Source organism: Grus americana, chromosome 6 (assembly GCF_028858705.1).
Source record: "Grus americana isolate bGruAme1 chromosome 6, bGruAme1.mat, whole genome shotgun sequence".
Lineage (NCBI taxonomy): Eukaryota > Metazoa > Chordata > Aves > Gruiformes > Gruidae > Grus > Grus americana.
The window spans coordinates 11,080,684-11,101,913 of record NC_072857.1 but is presented as its reverse complement, the minus strand read 5'-3'; the positions used below and the strand labels follow the sequence as shown (position 1 = coordinate 11,101,913).

General features: G+C 44.7%; 1 protein-coding gene across 4 annotated transcripts in view; it reads right to left on the bottom strand.

Annotated features, from left to right (window-relative positions):
* OSBPL11 (oxysterol binding protein like 11) overlaps positions 1–11,420 on the bottom strand; it is a 43,900-nt gene extending 32,480 nt beyond the window's left edge. For 2 of the 4 annotated variants that reach the window (XM_054829263.1, XM_054829262.1), the window contains exon 1: positions 11,038–11,420. In XM_054829263.1, the coding sequence (XP_054685238.1) occupies positions 11,038–11,177 (140 nt within the window). In that variant the 5' untranslated portion in view covers positions 11,178–11,420. The remainder of the gene's footprint in view (positions 1–11,037) is intronic. The other 2 variants (XM_054829260.1, XM_054829261.1) reach the window with 2 other exon arrangements.
* Between the last annotated feature and the right edge of the window lie 9,810 nt (positions 11,421–21,230).

Here is a 21,230-nt window from a genome sequence, read left to right as displayed (position 1 = left end):
AGCAAAGCATAAAGAAAAGGAAAGAAAGAAATCAGGATTGTAACAGTGCAAACCAATGAGTGGTTTTGACTACTTAGCTTGAAAAAAAAGCAGTAACCATTTTCACTGAACTTGTTCATTTCTATCTGCCCACGGGCTCGCTATCTGCAAGAGCTTGCTTCTTCCTCACTGACCACTGCAAAGTGCTTATCTACAATGCACTGATTCCCCTTTTTGTTACACAGAGGGGAAGGGCGGGAGAGAAGAGAAAAAAAACCCAACCTATGTCAGCAATGGAAACTTTGGACTTACCTTCTGCAACTACAAAGATCACTTGCTCCTGAGAAACCACCACCACGTTAAGCACACTCCCGTCCCATGGCTTGTTGGTGCAAATGCAGGTTCCCCAGTACACCCAGCAAGGTAAAGCAGAAGCCTCCATGTTGTTTACAGAGTACCTACATCGATAAGTTAGCTCTGCTTTTCCAAATGGCTTTGGAAGAAAGAAAAAGCTAACCTTGCCATGCAATTCACCAGCGGTGCCTGACAGTCAATTGTAAAGTGGCAGCAAAGCAGCAGTAAAGCTCCTGCTCTTCAGCTCACGTGTTTGACTATTCAATTCTAAGTTTGGAAACCAACCACAAGTGCAAGGAAAAAAGGTCCAACAATACAACAAGAACATTGACCGTAGACCCTGGGGACGCTTCAGAATACCACTTAGTGTGCTAGCAACATACACTTCCTCATTAGATATAAACACATCTCTTAATATGTACTCCTGTAAACCCATGAGAGCACAGACATGCCTTGGAGGAGAAGCGCAAGCTTGCCATGAAGGAAGAGCGCGACAGAGCCGAAATGAGCCGTCAGCTGTCCGTGAGCCCAGCATGATGCAGCCCAGGCTTCCTATCCCAGGGGTGAGGGGCTCTCCCAGCACCCAGCCTCCCCAGCTATCAACACAGCAGTTGTGTTTGCACCTAAAGTTTCTATCAGTACTAGCTCTCAAGGGGAATGATAAGTCAAGCCTACAGGTTTTTTTTTTTTACAACTATCCTAATTAAACTTGCATTCAATTATCTGCTTTTGTGCATTAATGCCACAGGTCAAATATACACAAGTGAAACTACTGTAAAGCTTCTGCAGGGTAGCAACAGACAAAAAGGAAAGATATAATATTTAATTAGTAAGTGGCAAAACACTGCTCTTGACCACTGTAAAGCTGATTATTTAACTACTTTATCATTTAGAGAGCTCTTTAGCTCTCAAAATACACCTGCCTGGAAAAAAACTGCAGTGAGTTTCAGCTAAGAAATTTCTCTTGCATGTACATGAACACCTCAAGTCAGCAAGAACTCCACTCATACAATTTATTTGTGGATTTGCGTCAGCATAACACAACTGAAGCTGGACCCAAGAGTCAGTAGCCAACCCTGCAGATTTTTCTGCATCGATAACTACTACTCGAACTATCGCTGGAAAAAATAACTGTAGGTTTAGCCAACAACATTTTAGATCTGGAACATACAAAAAATAGGTACCTCAGAAGGTCTGAACTCTCCACTTCATACCTCTAGAGAACGATTGTTGCCTGCAGCTTTGCTACCATTTGTGTTATCAGCTTACATTAACACACCATGATGCACAGTTTCACATATTATTGTTATCAAACCTCAAAACTTTCCCTTGAAGTCTAGTTTCAGAAAGCTCAAGCAGTAACATTAAAGTTACTCTGCTCAGTGAACAGTACCAGCATAAGATAAGCAAGGCAAACACACTGATGGATGAGCATTTTTGCAATTTTGGACTATCTGCTACCTACAACACCTCAGAAAGCACTGGACCCTAGTAAGCACTATTCACAGAAACCTCTGTGTCACTTACTCTAAGCACAGTCCAACATGGTTTAGCTTATTACACATTCCATCCCAAGGCATTTCAGTCTGCTTCTAGTCTAGTAGCTCTTATCGTATCAGAAATATAAAAGACATGCCCTTCCAGTTTTAAGATGCATTGTGATTATGACTTTAAAAAGATTATATTGACAATTACACATTGCCATTGTGGACTTTGCAGCAATAAAACACTGGCTATTCAATGGAAGGTAAATACACTGATCAGCTACTTCAGATAAGCCTCTTGCCTTTTTATTTATTTTTGTACCATTTGAGACGTTTCAGATTCAATACAGCATAACAATCATTACCACCTTCCAAGCAAGCAAGAACACACTTAATTGACTATGTAACCTAAACATGCAGAAGGACCGTAAGCCTAGAGTACAACACAGGCAAAAAAATGTGTGGACCACCAGACTCAAGAAGCAACTGCCAATAACTTGAAGTCTAACTAGTGAACAGTTAGAGGTGGTGCACTTCAGGGGTCAATACCACTAAATGCCTCCAAGCTGGCTGACGGATCAGCATGCACCCCCTGCAACCTCTCAGGTGAGACCAAACCTAGGGGAGCAGTCAGGATACAGTAGGGTGGGCTGCCTTTCCAGGGGAACAGGCTGAACAAGACCACCTGAACTTTGACAAAAGCAATGCAAAGCCTTGCACCTGGGGTGGACTAACCCATGGATCTCTGCAAGCTAGGTATGTTATGCCAGACAGGAAAAAGCTGAGGGACCTGGATCTGTTCAGCCTCCTTCAGAAGCAGGGAAGGCTTAACGGGGATCTTGCCGCTGTCTCCCCTACATATGGAGAAGACAGAGAGACTCTTTTCAGAGAGGCACAGCAGAAGGGCAAGTGGCAATGGTCTCAAGTTGTAGCAAAATAAATTCCTTGTCTGAGACAAGGAAAAATTCTTCACAATGATAGGGGGTAAGCCCTGGGCCAGGAGTCCAGAGAGGCTGTGGCACCTCCATTCTTGGAGCCATCCAAAACTCAACCAGCAGCCCTGAACGACCTCTTCTAACTTTGAAGCTGACTCTGAGCAGGAGGCTGGATTAGAGACTTCCCAGAGGTCCCTCCCAACCCAAATTATTCTATAATTCTTGGATATAGAGAAAATAAACAAAAATATTCCTACATTAAAATTGAGGCACAAGGTACTTAGATGGTTTAAACTTTTAATTAACAAAGCACATGTTAACTTAATGACCTATGATTATGACAATACCTAAAAAGAGCAGGACTACTTTCTTGTTCAGTGCTTTAAGTGGACAGTGATTCTCACAGAAAAGTATTCAAAACTGCACCTTTTCATTGTGCAATGAGCATCAGGTATTAATTCATTTTGCACTCGTGCTAATAATGAGTTTTCTTATGGTTTTCTTCTCTTATGCTTGTCATCAACAATTATGAAGCAGTCGTGTACTGAAAAATGAAGGGACGAGGACATTATCATCCCATTTTACATATAGGGAATTGAGGCAAAATGAATTTTCAGCCTCTCTAACTTTGAGCTAGTTGTGGCCCAATTTTCATACATTCGAATCACAGCTTCTGCTGATTTCAGCTGCAGCTGTGACCCTGCAAAAGTTTTGCAAAATCAGAGCCAACTGTTCCAAACAAAAAGAGGAACACACAGCTAGTGATTACAGAGGAAAACCAGTTTAAACAATATGACTATTACCACAGAGGAAGTCAGAGCCAGGGTCAGAAACCAGCTCCTTAATATAGCATCCTGCAGTTCTGCCCAGCAGATCTCATGCTTTCTGTTACATCTCCACTGCAACAAATGAAACCAACTTCCCAGTGCAAGCTGGGCTCTTCAGGAAACTGATCTGCCAATGCCTAAACATTAATCAAGATTTTAAAGATTTCCAGCCTCATTGAAGACTCAGGAACTTACACCTGGAAGGAAAAGGGGAAAAAATGTATACCCTTAGCAAAAAGCCTTCCCCCGACACTGACGTTCCTGCTCCAAAGCAGGTTGTCAAATATAAGATTGTCAGCTTAACACACACAAAGAAACAGCATTTCTCCTACCCCACTTCAGCCTGCCCTCCCCTCTCATTTCAGCATTAGACACGCAGTACAGAAAATCTGAAATAGTAGCACTACCAGCAGGCAGCGATCCCCTTACAAGAAGATTTCATGAGCACTGGCAGGTGATCAGAGTGCATGTCAAGGCAACGTCCTTAAGTAAACAGGGGTCCTTGCACACATGCCCTGATTTTCATGGTACGATGAGTACAGCAAAAGAACCTACCTAGAATAACCTAATAGCAGCAGCTGGCACTTTCTGCTTCTGCATTAAGCAATGTGATTAGGTCAGCCACATGCAGTTTGTTTTTCATATTCTCTCTGGGGAGAGACCGTGTGTGGCAGAGCAGGATGTTAATGTTGTAGGCAATTTTAATTAACTTGCTACTACATAATTACATTAGAAAAGGTGAAGTTGAAAAATACCCTTTGCGCTTAGTGAATGATAGACATTTGTAATGGCCACTAACTCCTGCAGACATCTATTCAACAGGAAGCACAAATTATGTGATATTTAGAAGCTATTCAAAAGTTCGGGCTTCTTCAGTTTAGCTTAATTTGAACTCTAAATGAACATCCCAGTAATCATACAAGTATCCTGCGATGCCAGGACCAACTCTCACATTTGTTACCCCTGTCCCAGTGAGCGTTACAGCCTGCCCATTCAACACGGGGAGGTTCCGAGGAGCAAGAGAGGGACATGCTCTTGATAGCCACTCACTGAGGAGCCGCAGGGCTAGAGAAGGGAACCCAGACCTTGCTAATCTGGTTCAGGAATTGCATTCAGGTTCCCTACTAGAACATCAGGCATCATGAAGCTCCTGTTTAAATTACCCAAACCTGTTTCCCCAACTCTATCCACTTACTACCCCTCACACAGAGATTTACAACAAATCTGAGCTCCAACCCCATTCTTCCAGGTCGTAAAGACATGTGTGAACATGAATGGCTCACCTGCCTTTTGAGAAGTGCTTGGGGCTTCAGCAACTGGTAAAAATCAGCCTGATAAAAGATGACCTTAACATTTTAATAACACAGAATGGATCCTGAGGTGGATATAACCAGCTGAGCATTTTAAATATGGGCTTCTTGTCTATTCTAATGAGCAAATTACATGAAGTGCAACATTTCTAAGTTAGTGTTATGAATATGGTATACTCTTTAAGGAAAGACTCAAATGAGGATAAAGAAATTCAGGCACCAAGTTTTTCAGCCACCTCCCTCCAACTCCAACATATCTAACAAATGTGACAGCCATCCTAATTTGATTTTTAGTAATAATAAAAAAACCACAAAAAATTGCAAAAGTAAATTCTGAATTTCACAGCAATCACTTGAGAAACTCCCTTTCAGCACCAAGTTCATCACACCTCAAAAGGCCAGCAACAAGTCTGAAAGCGAGCAGCTAGGGCTTTCAGAAAAAGCCACACAGTGGTGAGGCATCTCCACAGATCACCAGAAGCAGAAGCAAGGAAGATCAGGGCTCACTTTGACACAAGCTTGACATCAGAGCCATTGACCAACCCGAAAGCTGCCAGCAGAAGCATAACAGCAGGAGCAGAGGAAACCCCATCCCCACTGGTGGCCAGTGCCTCAATGTCACAATGTCAGCAGGTTCTTGTGACAGCAGGAAACCCAGAAAGCGGGTTGGGCTGTAAGAGCAGGGGAAAGTTGAAGCAGGCACAGCCCTCGCCAGACCTCCCAGGTAACACCACAAAATTACGGCCCCTCTCTGCCTTTGAGGTTGCGTGCAAAGAAGGGGTCATCGATTACTTTGAATATAGAAAAATTTCACATGTGATCCGAAAGAATTTTGTTTTAAGCAGAGTAAAAGAAAGAACCTAGAAAAGGGAGATGGATAATAAAAAGGAAGTACTAGGACAGTTCTCTTTAATGCTGGTACTCCTGGAACAACACTAACAGTTACATGAATGTTTGGGAAGTTTCTTCTACTTATCAAGTGCTAGGGACTTTAACTTAAATTCTGGCCTGCTCTCAGGAGTCCAGAGTTAATTAGGTCAGCTAACACACTCTACTGCAGCCTAAGCAAGAATTCATAATGCTTACATTAATACCACGATGAGAAACGTTAAGTTCAGAGACAAGAACGGAGGACCAGCAAGGGAGAGGTTTGCAACATGAAGCGCTGTTAAACACTGTGCTGGCATTACCTCCTGTGTGTGTTTCTACAAAGCTGGTTTCAGCTTTAAAGGCCAAACAGATGACATTTATCCTCCCGAGATAAAACACTCTTGGAATGTGACTAGAAATGCATAGAAACTAGAAAACCTCTATACGTTTTCTTGCAAGACTGACATCAATGCCACCCTCAATAAAAAGGATTCTTATCAACACCCACTCAAGATTGTATCAGTTTCAAGACACTTGCCTTTATTACTACTAATTAGATCTTTTTTTGCAAGATAGCATGAATAAAAATCATAAACACTTCCACAGGCTAGCTCAGTCTCACACTTTTTGCTTCCATGCGTTTGAAGTGCAAAGGACTGTCAGTCACCCTCCAGGTTAACTGGGATCAAACTCAGAAATAAGCATTTCCTTTAAAACATGTTATGAAGAAGAGTTCACAATAATCTTGAAATGCAGAATTAAAGTTTATTCATCTGTTTCAGCTACCAGTTCTTCAGTTATCACACGCTGACCTGCTTAAACACCTAAGACTGAATTAAGGTCAGTAATTGTTTATTCCCTTTCCTTAGTATTTATGCAGAGTGCTTACATAGTGTCAACTGCAAAATAGGCAAAGCCCTTAAAAGAAAACTGGGACCATTTCACTTTAAATTTGTTATCCTTTTGCATTTGATACAATGTTTCCCTTTTTGCCAAAACTCTCTCTCTGCCGTTTGCAGTTCTGTTTGCTTTCCCCTCAGCCTCTCTTACTCCAGCCCAAAGCCACATGAGTAATTCTGCAACAGAATCTGCCTTAAATTGATAATCTAATGACAAGCAGAAGCCACCCAGCATGAGGAACCCTCTTATCTGCCATTGTTACCCCTAGGGGGAAAAAAAAAAAAAAAAGAAAAAGAAAAAATTTAAAAGTAATATTAGCCTAGCAAGTTGACTCCTTTCCTTAGGAGCTGCTTTCATCCACACATTTTTCTATACTAATTCACAACTGTGAATAACCCTGCAGCACTTAAGTAAACTTTCAGGAACAGCTAACTAAAGTTAACTTGTCTCCTTAAAAAGAAGGGCAAAAGACATATAATCTGTACCATTTTATAAATATATATGGCTAAATCCATAGCGAACAGATGCTAAAACCATTTCAGAAATAAGGAACAAAAGCAGTTATCTACAAAAATACAAGCAGAACTGAAAAGGAAATAGGTTTTGAAATATAACTTGTAAACTTAAAAAAATCAGCAATCGCTTGGGAAATTCATGAACATTTTACATGTATTTCTACCAGCTAGGGAAGAAATGCTGGGAATCCTTTTAATAGTGGCTGAATTGATTTATATATCTGAGAGCAGAACCACTAAGAAAAACATAAGAGGATGGCACATTAGCATGTCTCCAACTGGGAAAGACAATCTTGTTTCTCCAGTCAACCACAGAGCTTTGAACTTTTGATTTTGTAGATAAATGAGAACCAGTTATTGCAAGTCATTTCTCTCAAAATTACCTGAAAGCCCCTCAAGCCAGGCTGAAATGACTTGTTATACTTCCCTGGCACGTATTCTGACCACCTCTGTTTAGCTCATGGACACAGATTCTGCTTTCTGGTTGTGAAATGTTGATATTACTTGAATGACTATGATTCACACGTCACAGAAGTGCCTGCCAAAGTTGCCTCTCACTGCTTTGAAACTACTCTCTTTGTTTAACCTAGAACAAGGCAAAAACCAAACAAGGATGGTCAAGAGTAAAAGCAGAACTGTTGAATGCAAGTAATTCTTTATAGGTGCAACACTACACTTACTTCCTAGCTTGATTACTGCTGAAAATAAAGCAGCTGTTTGGAAAATGCTAGAAAAATCTTAAATTACTTTATCAAGTAATCTTGTAATAATTTGAAGCTATTCAGAAATCTCATCTCATGCTTTTCTAAATGAAAACAGGGATAAAGAGTACAGTGCACAGCACAGCCTCACAGGCTCTCTTTCTCTACTTAATTGCCAGTTAACATTCACGCTACTGCTGACCCCAGCGAGGAAAATGCAGCCAAGGGCTGGTTGCTCTCAGATGCACTCTGACCCTGATGATATATTCATAACTAAACAAGATCATTTCCTGTCAGATGTCTAAAGGAGCAGTTTCTCAAGAACTCTTAACTTCTGTTAAGTAAAAAAAAAAAAAAAAAAAAGTATCTTCCTGCCCTCTGAAGAAACTGAGCCCTTAAAAATTTCAAAGGAGGCACTGCTGTACTGGCTGCCTGAACTCATCACACACAGGCTACAAGCAGAAAGTCTGCAAAGAGGTTCAGCTATACCTCCACATCATCTGAAGTGTCCGGCAGCCTCTGCTTGTCAATATCTTCCTCATTATGATAAATGGTCTAACTCTATCAGAGCTATTTAAAAATCTCCCTATTATTCCCCTACAAAAATATAAAGTTAGACTTTCTGATTCGTATTTTATTTTCTAGACATGCACTTTACCCCAAGGATGTGCGACTTTCCATCTCTTTGACAGGTTCAATTTTAATCCTTTTGGGTTCCAGCAGTGCTGGCAATTTATTTTTTATATTCCATAGTCGTAACTCCCCATTTGGAGCATTGCAGTATCAAGTACCTGTTGTCTCACTTGTCCGACAACCAGCTACACGCTACAGCTGTTTTGACAAGATGCTTCACCAAATACGGAGCTATAATTTTGCACCGATGCAGTCTATGCTGAGCGAGTACTTCAGGACTCTACTTCTGTCAACCTCTGTAACCATGTGTTGCTCACACTCTGTGCTAGAGAAGCTGAAAGACCAAACTTCCACCAGAAGCTCCCAGCAAATCTGTTTCTAAACCCTATATTTTAGACACTGATTTATTATTAGAAGGGTCTTTCTTTTTTCAAATACATTTTAGAATAGAAGTAATCCCCAAAGTGAAAATTAAGTTACACTATCCCATTGAGGAGAACTTCCTAGGGAGGCAGGGGGGAAAGGTGATATTTTGTGGGTAATTAGATATAGAGACAAACATAGGGGTAAATAATTGATTTCCAACAGAGCACAGATTAACAGTGAGGTACCTCAAGTGTTCACAACAATACAGTTAGTACAGTAAACTTGTTCCAATGATCTAGAAAGAACAACAAAAAGACAGAATAATTTGCACTGGAGTATTAGAGTAAATTAAACCAGATATTGATTGCAAGGAATAATGTGGATAGTTCCCACTTACAGCTGTCAGGCCACCAAACTGGCTGTCACTCAGAGAGTCAGTTCAACTTTTGCCCTACAAGCCATAGCGCTGAAAAAAAGAAACAAAACACTTGAATGGATAATTTTAAAAAGTGGAATTTCACTGTATGGCATTGACCTGTGACCACTATCTGAAATTTACTATACTAAAAAGTTCAGGCAAATTAGGTATCTCATCCCTTCCACTGCCTCCGATTTCACATAAAAATATAAAATATTTTATTATAAAATAATTTTGATTGCTAATTTCTGTGTTTCCTGTGTGAAACACATGGACAGTAAGTGCTTGGCCACAGTAATATCAATTTTCATTAGAAAATTCACAGTCATACTGAATCCACAGTTTAAAAAAAAAGTTTAAAAGCAACTGGAAACAGCGGCTTGGACAACCAATAACTGAATCTGACAAGAAGCTTTCCCCATTTCCAGCCTGAAATATTGGCCCTGAAATCACCACTTTTCTCTCTGGTGCTAGTCACCAGAGAGGTAAATGACTCATGACCCAGATTCTCAGCAACGATCGAGCTGTTCGTTCCCCATTAAAATCATCAGGGACCCAGTGCCTGCACCGCCCAGGTGCTCATTTCTCTAAGCCATCTTATGGCCCACCGTCCCGTGCAGCTCACACAGATCCACCACACTCTGGTTTTGCTGTCTCCACACGCAAGAAACAGAAAGCCAGTCCATCTGGGCTGGCAGATGACAGCTTTGGAGAGTCTCCATTTGAAGGAGAAGTGTGCAAACTTCACATAACAGCAGTATTTTCAACAGCAACATGGCAGAACTCCAGTCAAGGATGAGAGACCTAAAAGCAGAGATTCAGAAATCTCAACTGATGCCTTAGAGAGCCCGCTATCAGTGTGTGAGTGGAAACTCTTTAAACCAGAAACCACATCAAAAAAAAGTGCATGAAAACCGCCAAATCTCTGGAATGCACAGGCAGGTCATTCAAAGGAAACATTTCAGTTTGAATTCATTTCAAACTAACGCTGCATGCTCAGCTTCTCCCGCTTTCTCCACTCGCTTCTGCTGTATTTGCTGTACCTGAGTAATCACCCCAATTTATGCTAAGCGCAGCCATTCTTGAAATAAGTCAGAGTATGCACGGAGTTTTTTGTCTTATCTGAGTTTCACTATCAGCAACAAACAAAAAGCATCAATAAAAAAAAAAAAAGACTGCCATTCAGTTCTTAAAGAAGACACAGCAAGCTAAAATGTGGCACAAAGTTCAGGTTTTTAGCAAGGCTGGAAAGTACCGGCGCACCTTCAGCAACTTTAAACTGGTCTCCACGTTCTGCGAGAGACACATCAGATCTCAAAGGAAGGCGCGAAGGCACAAATCCCCGGCAGCACATGCAGCCCGGACGCGGGGCTTTGTGCCAACACACAGGCACACGAACGCTGGAGCCGACTGACAGCCAGCCCATGTGCCGCCCGCCACGCCGAAAGGGCATGAGAAGGGGAGGGCGAGCGGCCGGGTTTAGCCCGCGGCCGGAGGAAGTGTCTGTCCGTCCCCCCGCCCGGTGTCCCGCGGCGGGTCTGCCCACCGAGGGCGTCTAACGCCGGGGCAGCCGCGCCGACGACCCACGCTCAGGGCAGACAGGGCGTGGGCAGCCCTGCGAGGGGGACACGGGCGTTTCCAGCGCCCCACGCCCGCCCCAGGCCGGGCTCCGCAGCACCGGCGGCTCCCGGGCCCGCAGCCCCTCACCTCACCCCACCGTCCCCGGCCCGGCCCGCCGCGCCCACCTGTACTGCCAGCCCTTGGCGCCGCGGGCCCCGCCGCTCTTGCCGCTGCTCTGTCCCGCCGGCGGCTGCTGCTGCTGCTGCTCCGGCTTGCCCTCGCCCTCCGGGCCCTTCATGGCCGCCACGGGGTCCGCGCACTGCATGGCGCCGAGGCTCCCCACCCCCTCAGGGGCGCCCCCGGCCCAGGGCGGGCCGCCTGCCGGGGAGGGAGCCCGCCCCAGCGGCCCGCCGGCCCCGCTCAGGCCGCGCCGGGGCCCGGCCGCGCCCGCCCCATGCGGGCTGCGATGGCAGCGGCTGCCGGCACCCCCGCTCCCCGCTCGGCTGGGCTTGGCTCGGCTCCCCGCACGGCCGCGGCGGGTTGGGGAAACCCGCCCTCCCGCTCCCTCACCCCGCGGCCCGGCCCGGCCGCCCCTTCCGGGTCAGTGCCGCCGCCATCTTTAGTGCGGGCAGCAGTGCCCACGCTAGGCCGCTGTCTGCTACTACCGCTCTTAAAGCGATAGCAAACCTTTACAATATTTTTAAACTCACGGCTACGAGCATTCTCCCCTCCCCAAAAAAAGAGAGGAACGAGAAGAGTGAGGGATCCAAGCTGTGTTCTCTACAGATTGTTACGAGCAGGGACACAAAAGCCCTTGGCTGGGGTCTCGCCAAGTGGTGTCAGATCCATGAGGCAGGGCCAAATGGAGCAGCTCAGCCACCAAGCAAAGCCACGGTCCATCCTGGCCAGGAGAGGAAATACATTGTTCCTCCGATTTTTCCTCCTATCACTGCATATGGGCAACAGCTGAGCAGGTTTTGCTCCTTCACAGAATGACAGCAGAGCTAACTGTGAGAGACTGGTTCCATTGTGCGTGGTCTGTCGGGCCAGGCTTGGCTTCTGCATCGCCAAAACGTAATTGACTGCAGCTGCATTATTTCTTAAAATCAGGCGGAGAGGATCCTTGTTCTGGCTTTAATCAACTGGCACATGAAGAAGACGAGGGCAGAATCAGACGTGGCTGTGGTTAGCAAGGTTGCAGTTCTGCGCCACATCCTGTCTTATCCAAACTCCTTCCTCATCTCTCCAGCTCTTTTACTACACACCTGTAATATTGTGAACAACCATTATAGAAATTATGTTTAAAATGCCCTATGTGAGAATCTACATAGCAGCAAAAATGTAAAGGAAAACGTATTTCAGACAAGTAGTTTATTTACCCAGAGCATCCCCCCTGGTAGCAGCTTTGTACTCCATGAAGGCTGCCCTGGCTTTCCCATCTCCTGCCAGCATGTTCCCACTTTCCCAGTGACATTCAAAACATCTTTGCCTTTGGCCATCAAATGAGGATACCATCACGTCTTTAAAATATATTTATAAGCTTTCATCTGGCTGTAAATTAGCCCATATCCATCCCTCCTTGCCAAGCGCACACACACATAATCTCAGCTAACAGACCCCAGGCGAGGACTGCCTGTTGCACCTACACCCATAATCTCTCTTACAGAGACATAATATATTACCACTGTACAGGCATAATATCCCCCACTTCTGGATTTTTAGAAGCACGCTTGTCACTGCGGGAAACAAAAGGGCTTTTTCAGCTGCATTTCTCTCCTGTGGAACCACAAGAGAACAGATCAGCAGAGTCAAGGTTGTCCATTGAAGAAAATTTTGGCCAGAACTGCATTCCTTTGCCTTCCAAATATGTTAGTTCCTCCTCCGCCGATCACTTGACATTTTAATTAAAGATATAACATAATTGCATTGTATTGTAATGCATGCCAACATCACCAAAATTTTCCTGGGAAAATTTGAAGCAAAAGCAGCTCGAGTAAGAATCTTGCTTCTGTGTTATTTCCCCCCTGCTTGAGGACAACCTGTCCCAACAGACACATAGCTTCACCCATGCTGGACTTTTCGTAACCATCACAGATGGGCTGTAGGACATTCCCCCCCACCAAGGACTTCTCCAATACCCAAGACAGGACAGCACTCTTTCCTGCATGTTTCTGCAGCCCTTCACTATCTGGTTCCTGAGCACAGGGCAGTAAACTCAGATTCGCTTCCCCCGTGCATTTGCTTTTTTCTCTTAAAAATGGTGTTGCGCTCGCAGTACCACAGGCTGTCGTAAGATGGCATTGACAAAGCGCTTAATAGCATAAAAAGACTAACAGCTTAACCACATTTGCTAAGGATTTACTGTTCAAGCTGCCTTTTATCTTTAATTTATGGTTGCTACTTATTATAACTTGTGTTCAGCTTCACTGCTCTCAGTCTCCTTCTCCAGTTATAATTTAGTGGCTCAAAATGACCAAAATCCCAACCTGGGCCTTGCAAGTGTGGCAGACGGAGAGCGCTGAGGTCCCACAGCAGTTCCCTGCCTCTAGAGCTGGAGTCTTGCCACTTGCTGTGATTTCTAGGTCCAGAGGAAGAACTGAGGAGCAGATTTGAGGAGGAAAGTCTGAAAAGGATAACATACGTTTATCAACATTTGTCAGATCAAATCCTTATAGGCCCAATTATGGCTACTAGCTGAAGTGGATCGTATTTTTATTATGTTAAAACAAATTTGCCAAATTTGCCATAATTTATCATTCCGTTAATTTTAATAAAATTGTCCAGGATCTGATCAAAAACATGTACCACTTGCTGATTTCTTCCAAAGCTTCTAGTCTGACTATACGTGCTTAGTATCTCTTCAGGTCAGCATCATTTCTTCAGAGCAGCAAGATCTATCCATGTTCAAAGAGTAAAGCTCTAAAATCTAACATATTTTTCATAACCCATGTGGTTAAAAAAAAATATTAAATAGAAATTAAGATAACCAGTGTTCTATCACTCCCTTGTTGGTCAGACAGGATTTTTTTTCCTGACCTAATAAGTATCTTAGCATGAGACCAAGTTTAACATAGTTTTAAATCTGTGTCTTCCTCTGGTAGCTGGTCCACAGAAGAGAAACAGTTGCAGCTCCTCTCTGCTAAGGGAACCACATCCTCTACAGGCACGCGGAGGAATGACATCAAACCTGGGAAAGGAAAGCCAGAAGTGCAGCCTGCCTTTATTGCACGACGAGTGCGATTTTTCATCATCATTGCTGAACTAGGGGAGCTGCTGGCTAATGGGAAAATGACCAGCAAAGTAACGTTGCTAATAGTGCTTCACATCTGTATTTGTTAATTGTACAATCAGGGCTTCTTAGGGTTAGATTCTTTCTCAAGGTGACTGATACTTGAGTTTATTAATAGTCTGGGAAACATTTAATGTTTTCTGGGCTCTTCTAGGTAATGAACAAGAAAGAACTTCCTATTCTTACTAAGAATAATATATACCTGCCTGTAGATGCTGTGACACAAGAACGCAAATTTGTTTAAAAAACAGCCTTTCTCCTTCAACATACTGAGCACACGGCTGTGTTTTCCTGACCATAGGTGAAAATGGCCAGTAAGGTCAGGTAAATGTAATACAAATTATTTCATCCTCCAGAGGATTTTACACTGTAGCAATCATTTGACAGAATGCCTTGATTTTGGAACTTTACAGGTATCTCTGAGTTACTGGGTCTGTGGCTTTGCTGTAACTTAACATGCACATGAAACTGCTGTGTTTGACATGCAGGATCTCCAGCGCTTGCTTTTAATGGTTATTCATCAGTTCTTCTGTAGTCTAATGAGTCAAAAGTTTTTTTCATTTGGGCTTTTCAGTCACTGTCAGTTATCTCCTAATTTCCTTGCTCTTCTCTATCAATCCCTGTGCATCGTATTCTGCTGGAATGCAGGTCCGGGTGAAAGCACCAGACTCACAGACAGCAGCAGCTCACGTTGCCTACAGTTTCCCTCGCCACGCACAACCCATTCATGTCCCTCACACTCTCATTTGGCACCATTTCCCGTTGCACGCGGTGTGACTTTGCATTGAGTCATGCTCTGGGCTCCAGCATTACATCACCCCAACACAATCCAGATGTGGAAATGTAAATTGGGGCAGCAGCAAAGGCTTGGTCAGGCTGGAAGCTGGGAGTGTAATCCCAGTAGCTTCCCTCCTGTGAGGCACCCTCTGAGGAATGGACTGTGCCATGGGAGAAGAACAAGATTGAAGGACTTTGTGTCTGCCTCCAAAGCATGCTGCCTGTGTACAGCTATTTTTCTTTAATGCTTCTGTGTGGACAGAGGCTTTCCCACAGCCTGGAGCTGTCGTCCTTGTCATGCAGCCATGGGGCTTCAAAAGTAGCAGAAGTGACACTGCTCTGCAGTCATTGCACGAGAGCGGAGACCACAGCAACCCCATCCCTCTCCACACTGGTGTGTTGCGATCAGCACACTCACGTTGCCTTTTATCTTTTAGACCTCAACAACCTACAGTTCTGCCCACCACCCAGCCCCATGTCCTGGGAACACTTACAGTGCTTGCACCCAGTCCTGGCAGGGACTTCCAAGTCCCTGAACCCACCAAAGGCTGTCCAGAGAGGCAGCTCACCAGCAGCAGCAGGAGATAACCATGTTATGACCAAAGTTTGAGACATTTCTGTAGCCACAGCACCAACGAGCACTTCAGCTCAATCCCTTTGCCCGCGCTTGCACAGCTGCCCAGCACGGTTTCTGGCAGCAGGCATGGCTTTAATCTGGCAGTCTGATGGAGCTGCTGCTGACAGCTGGATGTGTGTCCTGAGTCTTCCCCAAGCGCCAGCCCTCTGCTTGCTCAAGTCACGCAGGGACGCCTCCCTGCCCTTTTCTCTCCAACTTGGGCAGGCAGAGAGCTCAGGGTATTGCCTCACTGCCCGCTGCAGCAGAGTGCAGGCTGTTCCAGCACAAAGGGCGATGGCTGGAGCCTGTGACCTCTGTCTGCTCCTGCTGCACCACGGCAAGGCTTGCCTTCTGCCTTGCCTCAACAGTCCCCAGGGGACTCCACTCCCTGAGCTCAAGGGGAATCTTTTCTGCCATGTTACTCACCCTAATAGAGAATGAAACAGAAACTCCTCCAGATAGCCCCCTACTCAAGCTCTTTGTGTGAGGAATTCAAAAACATGCTTTCATTTGCTTAAGCCCTGACTCCATCTTCAATAAATGCAGCCACATGTGAGTCCGTCACTGAGGAGTCAGCTCTGCAGGACCACCCAACAGGTTCTTCACATGGGGAAAGTGAGTGGGTACCAAATGAGCAAGGCTGGATCCCCCTCTCTCCGCTCCCCCCCAAGCACTTATGGACCTGCTGCAGGGAGAGAAGAGGAGGCCAAGGAGAGCACATCCCCTTACCACCAGCCTGGGTCCCATGTGTGCTAAGCTGATGCGAGGGGAGCATGCACTGTGGTTGTGGTTGACGGGCTTCCCAGCTTCTTCATCTGCCTCATGACCATCTCCAGCCTTTCTCTAAAGACTTTTTCTGCCCAACCCTATGGCACAACATGTCATTGCTGCCTTCAGCTGTTCCGCAGCTCAGCATTAGGACTCCTTTCCTCCATGACTCTCAGTTTCCTGAAAAGCTAATGTGTTTTTATCCATGTCTCAACTAACCTTAACAGCTGCTGAGTGAATTCAGTTCTTCAGTAAGTAGTCCCTTCTCCTAGAAGCCTTTTTGTGCCATGCTTTACTCCTACACGCTTTTTCTGCATGGTTCCTATGGCAACATGAGTATCTCTCCATCTGCTGTAGATCCCCATTATCATGTTTAGCTGCTTGTTATCTCAGTCAAATGCCATTTCTAGGTGTATCACGGTAACCAGATCGGTTTGGAAACCAAGCCAAAGCACTCGTTAATTTTTGTGCACAAACCCGTCCTTCAAAATTTGACTGCTATGTTTTTATATAAGCTCTGCTTGCAGGATACTGATACTGAATAATCTCCTCATTACCAGGTCTCCTACTTGTATCTGCACTCCCTAACCAATCCAGCATCCACTTCGTAATTTCCAAATGACATCCTTCCATCTCATTGCAGCCTGTACTGCCTACAGAGTAGGTGTATTTGGATTCTGGAAAGTCTTTGTAGGTCTGTTGCCTGGGGTTTGACTTCTGTTTTGTAGAAAACTAACTCCAAGTTACCAGTACTTTCTTCCAGCAAATGCATTTTTCAGTTCTGCTATAGTCCTGTTGCTTCTCCTGAAAACCTTCTCCGTTGGATTACAGAAAGCCCTAACATGTACAGATGGTTTACAATTGGCCTCTCAGTCTGTTCTGCTTGAATTCCTTAAATTACTTGGAATTACCTACATTTCTATAGGGCTAAAATCCAGTCACATTTTCTGCTAAGTACCATTTAGGAGAACTAATTTAAGTGTGAAAAAACTTTCCTCCTATATAATCCGATCAGAACCTGCAGCAGAAACTCAACTAAATAAAATTAATGGAGTAAAAACTTCACTGTTGATTTGTTTTCTAGATCCCATGAGTCAGTAAAACCAGACTGCAAGAAGTCTATGTGGAAGCTGTAAAGCTGTAAGTAATTTGGACTGTCAGCTCTTAGGGACATAAACTGACATTATTTATTTGTATCTAACATCCTGGTAGAGCTGCTTTGAGATCTTGCGTGCTATCTCAGTATAAATGGTTATTATTTACTACCTATAATTAAAAGTAATTAAGCATACAATAACATAGTGTTTGTACATATACATTTAAAACCATGTGAATGCTCCATTTAGAATGTAATTCAGGGAAAGCTTATGTGCAAAAATTTTCCAGTAGAAAGCGAGTAATTTTGATGCTAATGCCATCCACCAGGCTGGCTGGTGTAAGGTGAGGGCCAGGTGCGGTGCTCGCAGTTTGGGCAGAGGTGACGTGGCAGGTTTTTCATGGTCTGCAGAAGGAGCAGGGAGTAATATGCAGAGAAAACTATCCTTCAAACATCCAAAATTAAAGTACAGCTCAAAATCAAACCAAATCAGACCAGCGCAGGGAAGGAAAACAAGAACAAAAGGGTTTTAGCTGCATGATTGCAAAGAAAACAAAGGAAAGGATCACCAACAGTAACAGCCAGGTAGATTCCTACAAGCTAAAGGAATATGTTCCTTCCGTTTCCATAAGGAAGAAAATGTAACCCCAGAGGGCAGAGGCAGCACACTTAATGGCCTAGAGGGCATGGGTGTGGAAATTACTGCATGCAAGCTCTTTAGCCTTCACTTCTGAAGACTGAATAATCTCCATCACTGAAATCTATAGACTTTTTAGCACAAAATCTATAGGCTTTTTAGAGAAAATACTAGCCATGAGTAACAAAAGACATGGAGGGAAGCAGAAAATGGGTTAAAGTGCAAGCTAGGGATGTTATACATAGACTGACCCAATATCTTTCTTTGATAAGATAATTGCATTTGAGGACAAAGGAAAACTAATGAATCTTATCAACCTGGACTTTGGTAAAGCATTTGATTTGATATTACCTGGAAAATTATTAGTTACACTCAAGAAGATGAGGATTAACATAAGCACTATACAATGCCAAAGGAATCTAGTATTGGGGGTGAAAACTGCTGATGGGGCTGATAGCAAAATCATGGGACTGGAGGAATTGGTCTTACCGAATAATTTCATTAGTTAGCTTGGCACAAAGAATGAAGAGTGGGATAATGAAATTTGCTAACAACAAAGTTGAGAGACATTTTCAATAAGAGAGGAAATCCTACAGGAAGAATTAGATGATTGTTACGCCCTAGTAACACACATGGGATGAAATGTAACAGCATAAAATGCAGGCACATGCACTGAGAGATTGATAACATTTGTGCTGTAAATTAAAATTTATCCACTATGAACAACAGAAAAGGAAGAGCCATGTGCCTGATGTATTAAAAAGGTAAATGCAGTCTTACATGTAGCAAGCCATGTATTTCCAGGAACAATGAGTAAATATGTACAAGGCACCGGGTAGAATTCTGCTGAGATTTTAGGGCATCATTCAGGTTATCAGCGTTCAGCAAACCTGAATTCATGCTGGAACAGGTACAGAGAAGTGCCATCTGGATAATCAGAGGAATAGGAAAAAGGAGATAAAAGAGCGTGTCTTGCTGAGCTTGGCAAAATGAGGCAATCCGATTCCTCTTTGTAATATATTTGGGGGTTAAGGCAGGCAGAGGGACGAAGAATAAGCACCAGGGGAGAAGAATCATTCACGTTTATACACAACGCTTGTGCTAGAGCAGATAGCCGTAAGTTGGATATGGGCATGAATTGGGTATGAAATGAGGAAAAGGGCTGTCACTGTGAGAGGAGTAACAGTCTCAGACGACTTCTCAGTAGGAGAAGAGGGGGCAAAAAAACCTGACCAATTTTAAGATGGAGCATGATAAGGCTGTGAGCTGGCAGCAGCAACTGGGCAGAGAGTGTCCTTCCAGGCCCAGCTCCACCTCGCCCGGGGAAGGAAATCGGAGGACTGGCCCTATCCCATACTCACCCTGTTTACCCTGCGCACCCCATAGTAATGGGTGCCTAAACATCACCGACCAGCGGCCAAGGAAGCAAAGCATGCAATGGCTGTATCCATAGCATAGGGCAGAGCGTACTGCCCTTTACCTTGCCCTCAGGTCCCTCTCTACAGAGCGCCTGGCCCCACCTCTCCTCCCTGCCCCTCCTCTGACTGCTGCCTACGGAGTTTGGCATTTCCCAGTCACATTTTTTGGGGTGTGCAAAGACCGCATTGCCACCATAGAAAGAGCCACACCTGGCTTAGAAAAAAATGCCCGTCGGCTGCCCTGGCTTTGCAGCACTGACAATGAGGGGTTTTTTTTGTTTGCAGTAGCTGCCAGACAGAGGAAAACTGTTTGGCTGTGTACTCTCCGGCTGCTGACACCTGCATGACCCATTAGGTGCAGAATATCAGGTGAGCTTGGGTGGGGGCGGCCTTGAGAGGGTTGTCTTTATCCTCCCTGGTAAGCGGACTGAGCCTTTATGTCTGTTATGTAGTAATGACTCACACTTAAGAGGTAGCACTCATGTGAAAAACAAACATTGTGCCTTTGTGGGAAAGAACAGATCCTTCTGCTTGCCTGATAAAACAACAGTCGTCAGCATCCGCTGGTGTGTGCTATATGGCTCTGGAATCTGCCAAAGGACCCATTTTTGTGGCCCACACACCTCTGCCACTGAGACAGCCTTGGCATCCAAACCTGCCGTGTAGAACTGCCTGCAGATCGCCTGGAACAGTCCTTTGTGCATGAACGCTCTCCTGTCCATCTCCATGGAGCAGTGACTGCACAAATCCAGAGGACAGTTCATCAGCAGCACAAGTTATCTACTTCCATGGCCAATTAGTGTCACAGATGTATAAGCTAATGCGTGTACTCACTGTCCCAGGCTGCGTCCTCTGCTCTTCACAAGTGCTGCTGCATCCATCTGCCCACTCATCCCCTGCCAGTCTCACCCCTGCCAGCTTCTGTGCACCGACCAAATGGTCAGTGCAACCTGAATGTGGAGGGCGTGTAAATCCTTCAGTCCACAGGCCACCGAACTCATACAGTTCCCCTTTGTAATTAAAAGCTTCCACATTAATTTAGATGAAACCGTTACAATTTGCAATACTTATGTACTGTCTAGACTAGGCACATCTTCTGTTGTGTGCACTAGTTGCAGAAGCCAGTGCTTCAGTGAGTGTGTCCTGCCCTTAGGGCCTAGGCACTCACCAGCACAGAAGAGCTTGAAACAAGCAGAGAAGTCTTGGGGCCTGACAGGGCAAGACAGAAGATGGCTCCTCCTCACCTCCACAGCTGATCTTCTTCACACAGGGGAATAAGTTAAAGGGAGAACAGAGCTAAGAGGCACAGAGGAGCTCCACAGCCAGGGAAAGGGCAAATCATGGTGAACAAGCAGGAGACCAGAGGAAATGCACCTGGAACTGGAGGAAGGCTCTTGTGCCTTGGCTGTGCTCAAACTGTGCATGTGGGTAAACGCCTCTTCTTGCAGAGTTCCCCATCAGGCTTCACACACACCCAGGGTCCCAGCTACACTTTGCAGAAACATGTCCTGGTCATTTTCTCAAGATATTTTGCAGGATTTTGCCCTAGTTTGTTTGTCATGTCCCCAAACACACTCACCGCTGTCAGGAAGCACCAAATAGCTGAGCTGACAAAGCCGACAGCAGACGAGCTGAGCATATGCGTACCTCCAGAAACACCCACGGGCTTCTGAAACTCTGGCAGCCAGCCTCCCTGTGTGAATCACAGGGTCAGGCCTCCTCATCACACAGAGCCAGAAACCCACCAAGCCGTGCCCCAGTGCGAGGGCAGCAGATG